At 30.2% G+C, this 10,913-nt stretch overlaps 1 protein-coding gene across 1 annotated transcript; it reads left to right on the forward strand.

Moving 5' to 3' along the window:
• Positions 1 to 6,830: 6,830 nt before the first annotated feature.
• LOC119684699 lies at positions 6,831 to 7,667 on the forward strand. Its single transcript, XM_038098796.1, has 3 exons — positions 6,831 to 7,205; positions 7,273 to 7,426; positions 7,498 to 7,667. The coding sequence occupies exons 1-2, from the start codon at positions 6,895 to 6,897 to the stop codon at positions 7,403 to 7,405; spliced, it is 444 nt and encodes a 147-aa protein (XP_037954724.1). The 5' UTR covers positions 6,831 to 6,894; the 3' UTR covers positions 7,406 to 7,426; positions 7,498 to 7,667.
• The last annotated feature ends 3,246 nt before the right edge of the window (positions 7,668 to 10,913 follow it).

Genomic DNA, 10,913 nt, shown 5'->3' on the forward strand with positions numbered 1-10,913 from the left:
ACAAAGTATTTGAAGTTTAATTTTTCTGCTTTCTCAGCCAATATTAAATTTGTTGTTTATATATTTATAGGAGTACACAGTATCCTTTCATACAGACAATGTATTTTATTTTCTTCCGATATGTTGTAAATTTATGTGTGACTCATTTTTGCTGGCAAGAAAGTTCTTACCATGTTGAGCCATGTATAAGTGGATTTGTTAAAGCTTCCAGAAATCCACACATGTGTTTGTATTCCCTGTACATAATATATATATATATATATATATACATATATACTTATATATATACAACAAACGCTTTTAAATGTGTCAATGTTTACTTTTCAGTGTATTTTTTTTTTGTGCACTAATTTTTTTTGTTTTAATGTGCATTTTTTTTTGTCCTTAAATATTTGCTTCCAATTGAAGTGTGAATGTGTAAGGATGCTTTTGTAAAATATTGATAGTTGCTGCATCCTTTTGAGTCGAAAAGGAGATGTGGAAAAAAATTGCACAACAATAAAAGTTTATTTTATTGACAGTTGAGCACGTAAACCGAAAGGAAAATTGTTGTTTCAGTTAATTTTAAAAGGCTTCCACTTCCTGCCTTTAGTTTCCTGAGCAGAGTAAAATATTGACATTTCATGGTAAGCAAAGATAAATAAAATTGAAATATTATAGAGAAATGTTATCACTTTGTTTAGATTAATTTTTATTTCGAAAATATCTGAATTAGTTTGTATAATCTACAAATTTTAGTAAATCGAAGATAGTGATGTAGTCACAGTATCCTCTAATGTATTCGCAGTTAAGTGGGTGAAAAGTAATATATGCTCTATTTAGAGAGAAGGGGATATACTGGAAAATATTTTTTTTTGAAGTGTTGTCTCATTGTATTATCTATACATTATATTGTCAAGAGGGTCATTTATTTCTTTAATCTACCCTAGATATGTCACTGATCGGCGACAATAGGTTTTTAGAGGTTTAAACGGACTTATTACGAATCTTAAGTTTAGTTTTGATTTTACTTAAAGATAATGTCATCCCGTTCTTTTATTTTTTTTCTTTACAAATAATTTTTAATAACATAACTTCGTGTCTCTTATAAAAACTATCTCTTTTGCAGGGTTTCAACAATAATATTCTTTTATCTGCATATTTTCTTTTTTATTAATGCTTCCTTGAAACTTCAGTGTTTTCAACACGATGTTACTACGTTCATGTTATATATGATCCCAATCATATATTCCAGAGAAACGATAAAAACTCAGATTGAAAATGATGAATGAAAGAAATGCAAAATGCAACACCGTAAATGTTTTCACAGACGATTTAAAGATGGAAGCGGTAGTAGAAGCTGGCATCTATGGTGCGGAATTGAGTTTAAAAATGCCGTCCAAACTTCCTGACTACTGCAGCGTGTTCCAAGTAGAAGCAGAGCTCCTGTGTGTGAATGAGACGACAAACTACTGCATACATTTCTTTGTGAATAGCCAAGCAACTATTAAAGCAATTAAATCATACTGGTCATCAACCAAAACTGTTCTAGAATGCAAGTAAGCCAGATTAGCCTTCCATCGCAGACTTTGTATGAAATGAATTTCTGGTCATAAAGATATAGAAGGAAATGAGACAGTTGGTGTTATTGCTAAAACTGGTGCAAGACTTTCAGAGGGCCTAACAAGCAAAGTACTCAGAATTCTGAAACAGATATATACATTTTTGGACGAGTACATGACAAGGAGAGCAAAGGAATAGCTAGGAGCATGCGTAGACATATATATATGAGAAAAAAAATAGTGAAGATTTTATATCGTTTAGTCGAAGAATTTGTAGAAAATTAATTAGTGTATTGACAGGTCGCATCATATGCGAGCATCTGCTGTGTAACTGCCTAGCTCTCTCGAGAACTCGACAAAAATATTTGCGGGCTGTCAGTTTTATAGGACTGAAGTACATGTCCCAGGTTGTAGTTGAACTCTTAATATATTTCGCTAACAACACGCGCATCGTGAGTGATGCAAACTATCGCTAAAAATAAGACTCTGATCTGGTATAGCAATGGATCTTAATGGTCTACGCGTGAACTTTTTGGCCTGCCAGCATAACCTAATCTAACCTACTATGTTCATTGATTATTTACATATATAAGATAGGAATTTACAATGATGCTAAAATTTCAATAAGGTTTGTTGGTCTATTGTGTTGCTATATAAATCTTCAAAAGTTAAAAACTATTTCCGATTTTTTTTAATATGCAATACTTTTGCAATAAAGTAGGTTTTTTTTAAAAATAAGTCTCCATTAGATAGTCGTAGCTACCGTGTAGAGGTAACGTATATCTACCTATGTATCTCTTTCCACGCGTATATATTAATTGTTATACAATTAATTAAATAATTATCATATTAATAGTATTGAAAGGTATGCAAAAAGTGCCGCTGTTTATTAGAAATAAAGATACATATAACGCACCCCTTCTCCCATGCTATTAGTATAGAGATATATGCTAAAAGCACAAAAAAGCAAGTATAGATATGACTTGTATATTAGTAATGAAGATATACATAGGGATTTAAAAATCGAGAGTATGCAAAAATACATCAAAGACAGAGTGCTGAAATTATTTAATTCCATGACATGCTGGTCTTCAAGCTGTTCAGGCTATTCTATAATATCACGTGAATAACTGATTAGGATATTTGAATGAAATACTTACAATGATGGAAAAATTGATTCAGATGATGACTGAATAACATAAACCAGTCTTGCTAAAAAAACTTTTTATTGCTCGTTTTTCTAAGAAGTAATGTTGACATCTGAATGAAACTCTTATTAAGTTACTTCTGTTAGGTTTCTCTAGTAACAATTCTTTGTGAATTATGTACAACATTTATATATTAAAACTACTCTTTTTTAATAGGTTGGCATTTGAGGTTACTTACTTACTGGTGCCCTTCTCTCCTTGTGGAACATAGGGCCTTTTGCTTATTTTCTACATATAAAAAGGAATATTTGAAAGATTTTAGATACTTAATTGCACTCGAAAATGAAGTAAATATCATTGGTAAAATAGCAGATTGTATCATTTCATATCGTTGTGGTTGCTCTCTTTATTTAGAGTTTACAAATTAAAAGCTTCGATTTTCTAAGTAATTATATGGAATATTTTTCATTTTGAAATTTCATATAACCAAGATTAGTGCAATCATAAATGCAAATATGTTTGGAATTGCTATCAGATGCATTTATGTATTGCATAAATGCAACTTAAATGTGTTTTAGGTTTTGTGCTCCTATAAGAAATAATTGAAATATATTTTGTTGACAAAACTGATTGCTATTTGCATTTTCTACAATATAGAACTTCATACATCATATGGCAAATTTATTTTGCCAGATTTTAAATATTTTAAATCCTTTTTATTTGCATAAAGTATCTTTTGATTTAGATTTTTAATTGGTGAACATTTTAACGCAATATTGTTTTGTAATTTAGACTTATAATCGCTTTAGATTGCATATAAAGTTTATAGGAGCAATTTGTAAATTGATTTTTCTTTTATTAGTATAAGAAATAAGGCATAAATTCAGAACATGTTGATTGCATTAAGATCATAAATTCATTTTAAAAGAATTTTGATATAAAATATAAATATAAAGTACTTAAGTGAAACATACTCACATATTTATGTAAAGAAACCACATGTACACCTTAATGCTAAAAATAAGTTAAGTTTGTTTCTTAAAAGAAAAAGTATGAAATATTTTGTAATATTTTACTTTATATTGAAAAAATTTACTTAACTATATAAAATATTAATTTAAGAGAAATTTTTAAACACTATTTTGAACACAAACTTCTTTCAATAAATTGCTATTAAAATAGTGTTCGTTATTAGTTCCAGTTTTCTTATATTTTTCTTAACTTTATTAAGAGCAAAAAAGCAATATTAGAGCTAATATGTTTTATATATGAAAAGTTTGTATAGCATATGTCTCTCCACCCGTCTTTGTTGTGTACGTGTCTTTTTCAGTCTCGTACATTAAGTCCGGTTAGTGCTTGATCACTCCACTAGAGACACAGTCTACCTCTAGGCCTTCTTCCTCCAACTACCGCTTCAAACACCTTTTCCGCTGAAGAATCTTCATCCATTCTAACGACATGATTAAGCACGCGCAGCTCCTGGATGTTATTTGCAAAACTATGTCAATGTCGTGATAAAGCTCGTATAATTCTTGGTTCATTCAGATGTGGTAGTCGTCGCTAACTCGTTGAGGACCAAAGATTTTATGCAGAACTTTTCAACCGAAAACTTCTAGTGTTGCTTCAACATTGTGTACTGGAGATCTAAAAAAGAATCACTATTGCCAATAGGTACTACTATGGGTAGACAATTGGGTTGTAGACTTCTCTCTCGACAAACAAAATGCTTTATAGGTCAGTCATACTATCTGTGCTTCTGTATGAAGCATATGCAGAAGCATAGACGTTATCACTGAAAGGCACCATTCACAGTAAAGTTAAAGTCAAATGATTATGTTGAAGCTGTTTGAGCCAATGCACTTGAGCACTTTTACTCTTTCTTAACTCGAGGTATTTTCAAAACCCATCTTTACGCCTTGACTGGATTATTGTTTATAACACTTTTCTATTTTGTCACTGACTGTCTCCTCAAGGGTCTTCGTTCCTCAAAAATCTGTCTAATATGTTTAGTATAAGTATTTAAGAGAGCTGTTATTTTATTAATATGAGACATTTGCTTTTCTGGTTCGAAATATTTTTAATTGAGAATTCTGAGCAACTATCAGATCCAATAAAATGTGATATCACAATGAGGTAACTTGTGAGGATCAAATTAAGTCATATCTTTTCCAAAACAGGTTGCCACTTATTTTCAACATGTAGGTATGATAATAATTTTAACGTATAGTGAGTAGCACAGAATATAAAAAAAGGACTTAGAAGAAGAGTCTACAACTGTTTTGATTCATTGTTATTGGTTTATCTTCACATTAAACTAAGCGAAAGGCAAAATGATTTCCAAAAGATAGCAAATATAAAATAGGATACCTTGAATTCAATAAGTTATGTCATTTTGATAAACATCTTATATCTCAATTTACAAATCTTAATACATTATATAATTTTTGTATCATTTAACAATTATATGAACTATTATTTAATAATTGCTTATTTAAAATGAATCATTATTTTTTCAGTTAATATTCAAAATTTATATTATTATTTTATTACAGTAAACCAATGGGTCTCTGTTAATAAAAGTTAACTGTTGTTAACATGTCAGCACTAACCAGGAGAGATGAGCGAACTGAGAATGAAGAAGGATAACTTGTGCAGAAATTTGCTAACATTTGAAATATTTATAGCATGCGATTTATTTAAATATTTTTATGCTTAAGCTTATAGCAAAATTTTATATGCAATATTAACAGGATTAACTATTGTACTATCAAATATTTTAGTACATATTTTATTTATATTAGTTTTCATATATTACTAATATATGTATATGTATTAAATATTGTCATTTACTACAATCCATATGTTGTTTTCAAGATAAGTAGAGTACTGCTGTTAAAGTCAATTCTTAGAATTTGTTTGAAGTAGATTAAAAATAATCAATCCAGTCATTTTTTTACAATAACTAAGGAGAACAAATGAATTTACAAATAATATACATAGATGTAATTTAAATGTCAGTAAATAGACATTTAAACGTGCTAATGTAAGCACTATTACTACACTAATATAGCAAGTTATTAATAACAACAGCAGTCGTAATACCAGAAGAATAAGGTACTGCATATAATATGAAAATCCTAACTTACCACAATTCTACAACTTAACTACTCAAATAAGATAACTGAACTTTGAATAAATATTCTTTCCTGCAATCTCCTCTTCCTCTTTACCTAATTCCAAATTATATATCTGACTTTCAGTTACGAATGTTTCTTCAGGAATGTAATGAAAAGTAAAGGAATGTAGAGAAGCAATCGACAAGTTAAGTCGGTTGGCTGATGTCACCTCCATCTTGGTTCCTGGACATAGGAACACCGAAGGGAACGAGATAGCTGACAGTTTAGCTTGCTTTGATGCTTCCCTGGTTGTATCATTGGCGGTACTGGCTTTTATTACCCTAGAGAAGTATTTTCATATACTTTCCGCAACTTGGCAAAAACAAATGGAAAGTAATTAAGTCATGTGCAACTTCCAGGTTAACATGGTCCACCTATAATAAAATAGATCCTCTGAACTCATCAAAAGAGATCGCATGAACACTACAAGGCTTTGTGCAGTTCTTTCTGGTCATTGATGTATAGGAACCCACACAGAGAAACTGTGCATTCCCATAAGCCTCACTGCAGAAGTTGTGCAAATCTGCATGAAAAAGAAACCATAATACATTTTTACTGTGAACGTCCGGTCTTGGCATCCAGAGGATATAGGTTCTTGAGCATATACTTCTTTGATAGTTTATCCGAATGTTCAGCGGTGAAGACGAAATACCTATTAAATTGTCTAAATTCGGTGGGATGAATTTAACCTTTACTCTTCTATACTAGGGTTCTTGTGAGGAATGTGGTGGCAAAACGGCGAAAAATCGCTAACTGAGGTACATGGAAGTTATCTAATGAAAATAATGAAAAGTTCATAAATTTACTTTGAAGAATATGAAAATTAGAATAGTCATTCAAATCTATTTTTAGTTTTATACACAAATATATCATATTCATAGATTTGAAAATTTAACAAAGTAAACTCATGTCAGTTACTTATTAAAAAATTATTTTATATGTAATAATATTTGATTCAAATCATATTAAAAAAAAAAGCCAACATTTTGATTTACATACAAATATATATATTTTTTAAACTAAATAAGCATGGATAAACTATATGTTGAATCAGATCATACAGATGGACCACAAAAAATTGAACTTATGAGCAACAGTGATACTGAAGACATCGAAGAACATGAATTCACAAAATTAACTGATATAAATAGAAAGAAGATTCCGAATTATATTGTACCACCTTATAACGTGACTCCTCTCATGTCCTACAATGATGAACGCGCCATAGAACTTGTTTCCGTTAACCGTAATTCTACTCTGCGAGAACGTTGGCATAATTATCTGACGTCCAAGCGTCAAAGACCTGCTAAACTGCAATTATTTAGAGACACGCTGCAGGAGTAAGTATCCATTTTTAATATATAAATATCAATTTGTATAGCGTATTTTTTTTGTTGGGTTGAGCAGAATGCCAAAACCTCGAAAATTTAATTTGAACGGTCAGTTTTACGATGCTATGAATAGACTATGCCCTGTTCCGTTTATTCCCAAAGTTACCAATAAGGCGCAGAAGACTGCAGAAGAATCTAATGGAAAATAAATAAGCGTTATATAATTCGAGGTGCTAAATAAATCATATGTAGTTTATTTAATACTTTACATATTTCAATAGAAATGTTTTATACTTTTCAGCTTCGAACAATCATTCTTAAGCTAAGAAGGATGTCGTTTTTGTGTACACTTTTCCTTATGATGTGATTATTCCTTTGAAAGAAGGCATCTTTATATTTTTTATGTTAATAATGTGCTTAATAAATTAAATAATGCTTTTAGACATCTGGAATACCGTTTGTATATATATTTATTTCTCAGTGAAATTTTATACTGAATCTAAATAATATATACAAAATAAAAATTCTCGTTATACACTTGGAAAAAATGTTTTCTTGGGTATTTAACGGTTAATAATAGTACTTAAATATAAACAATCTTAATTGTTTAAACAATTTCTTGTAAGCTCAATCAATTATATTTAAAATGCAAAAAATTTCAAATCTCTATTATTTATATAGTCTGAAATATGACCGTTTAAAAATGTGTCTACAATGGTAATTGTCAAAAACCCATGGGTCCATATCTCCTAGGAAAAATATTACAAAATTTTTTACAAAATTTTTATATAACAAAACCAATATAAAGATAGATTTGCAATAAAACAAAAATATGTAAAAATGTATAAAATATGTAAATATAGTTATTTTAAAAAAAATATAATAACTGGGTTTTACAGAAAAATTCTTTACAAATATATTTTTAGAAGTTGTAAAAAATTGATCAGTCTAGCTGTCGCAATGCAATGGATATAGAAATATGCTTCAGAATTTACTATTTTATTTCATATAAAATTATAAAAAATATATTAGAGGAAACAAAAGTTATAAGAACAATTTTAAAAAGAGAATAGTTCTAAAAGATCGTAAAAAAACAACCCGACTAGCTATCGTTATGCAATGAATATGGATGGATATATTTTATAGAATTTAGTCTCTTATTTCATACAAAGTTATAAAAAATGTGTTCTTCTTTATCTTTCTTAGCATAAAAGTCCTAGGTGGACCAGTGCTTCCTCAACTAATATCCAAGGTCTAGGTAATGGTTTCATTACAGTGTTGGTTTTTCGAGGTTGGATTATAAACCCTACGCTCAATCCCTTTCTACTAGGGTCAGGCATGAATACATTCTTTTGTTTTTGTCAGTAACCTGCTTCTTATGTTGCGATCGCTGCTGTTGATTTTCTGTAGAAATATTCGTCCGCCATCATCTCAAAAACATAGTAATCTAACTTGTAAGCCTACTGACCTTAACTTCAAAATATGTTAAAGCAGCTCATGTAGGTTGCTCTCGTTTCATTTGCTACAACATATGGCTACCACATATCACTCTCCGGTTCTTCGCTTAATACGATATCGTTCATCCTTTAACGGAATATCTAGGTCGCGTCACGTGAAAGCTGAAACTAGGAATTTGTATTGAGAGGTTATGTTTTCACATCGATGCAGATTTGCGAGCTATAAAAAATATGTTATAAGAAACAAAAGTTATATGAAAAATTTTGATAAAAGAATATATAATATTTAATATAAAATATTAAACAGTGTAAAAAAGCAACCCGTTACTTGGAATGTCACGCCAGTAGTGACTTCTCCTGGCTGAAAATCATATCGTATCATAGGATACCTTGCCATAACTGTAGGAATGAACCAGCTCTTTAGTTTGACGGTTACTTGGAATATCACGCCAGTAGTGACTTCTCTCGGCTGAAAATCATATCGTATCATAGGATACCTTGCCATAACTGTAGGAATGAACCAGTTTTTTAATCTGACGGTTACTTGGAATGTCACCAACTTAATCCACAATATGACTCCGGTCGACAGATTTGAATGGCAGATCCCGACTTATGTTAAAGAACAATGAGATATGTTAAATATTGCAATTATTTTCTTATTTTTTTATTGTAACAAATATTGCAAACAATTTATAATCATGATAAAATAACAATTTTCATTAATAATAAAACAAAGATAACCATTTTTAATTAACTTTTGCTATAGTAAAACCAAGTGCGAATCATTTCCTCATACATTCGGAATCATTTTCCGTGCTTGCATTGTTGTTTTATTTTATTTTATTTTATTTTATTTATTTGTTATTGTTATTTTAATGTGGAATTGCATTAAAAACCAAGTCGAAAGCGTAAATTAGCAAACTGCAATCAAAATGAAATTTTTAATGCCACCACAAGGACCTCTCAGAGTAAAGCAAACAAATAAAAGGAAAATATTGCTGCGAAAACTCAAATGAACACCCCAAATCCTTCGGAACGTTGCACGCCTTTTGTCGAATTTCGCACAAACGGCAAATTTCTAAAGAACAAGAAGAAGCAGAAGAAGCAGATCTATACGGAAAAGAAGAAGAAAATCATTGTCAGTGCAATGAGGAGAATGCGAGGCGAAGAGGCAGTTTAGATGGGCCAACACAGAATTTCTTTGTCTTTTTGTTGAAATAAATTTTGCCACTTTTTGGGGTTTTATTTTTGGTTGCGTGTAAAACTTTGCTCTTTTCCTATTAAAATTTCTGCTTTTATTTTCATTGCTTTTTTGTTTTTTATTGTTTTTTTGTATGTTTTTTGTTTTTGTGTTTGCTTTTATATTTGTTCCTTTCTTTTTTTTTTTTTTGTATCTGAGTTTTTGGGGAAATTCAGTCACAGGCGAAGCCATTAATTGTGACAATGTAAACAATGGAAACTTTCTGGCTGCAATAAATGTGGAAAACTGTGGAAAACTGTGGGAAACTGTGGAAGAGTGCACTAAGCTGTAACATGTACGTCCTCGTATAAGGTGTTGGGTGTTGGGCAACAACACAAAGAGGTGCTGTTATGTGCTGAGAATGCTTAAGAGGCGAAATTAAAACTTGAAACAAAAGTTTTATGATGTTTTGATGAAAAAGCGCCAAAGTCAAAATAAAAGATAAAAATGAAAATAAAATGAGAAAAGAAAAAATTAATACAAAAGGAACATGAATTTCAATGCAGAAATAAAGTTAATTTGAGTAACTTAAGTCATACAGAAATACAAAAACAAAAACAAACACAAAAAAAATATGCAATTGCTATACATATCCTTAAGGAAGATTATATTCTTTTCTTCAAGTTCCGCATCAACTTGGTCTATAAAAATGTGGATGAAAATCAGAAATTTTATTGCTAAAAATGTGTTAACTTTTTTCTTTCTTATTTTGACACTTGTTGACATCTTAGCAGTGACTGATAAATTTTATAATTCGCGAAAATTTAATAAAATTTTATTCAAAAAAATGTTTTCCGATTAAGATTGCCGTTAAGTTTTTAGTGCAAAATAAATGCGCAGATATTTAGATAGTTTTATTATTTACAGAATTCTACTTCAGGACGCACAGGAAGATATGCTGATCTACGGTCCATTATCAGTTAGAAGATAAATAAATGATAATGATTCTAGTATAGTTAAAGTTTAGTGTGGGACAGCGATAAGCCCCCCAGCCATAAAAGAGTAAAAGTGCGCAATAGC

Source organism: Teleopsis dalmanni, chromosome 2, assembly GCF_002237135.1.
Source record: "Teleopsis dalmanni isolate 2A chromosome 2, ASM223713v2, whole genome shotgun sequence".
Classification (NCBI taxonomy): Eukaryota; Metazoa; Arthropoda; class Insecta; order Diptera; family Diopsidae; genus Teleopsis; species Teleopsis dalmanni.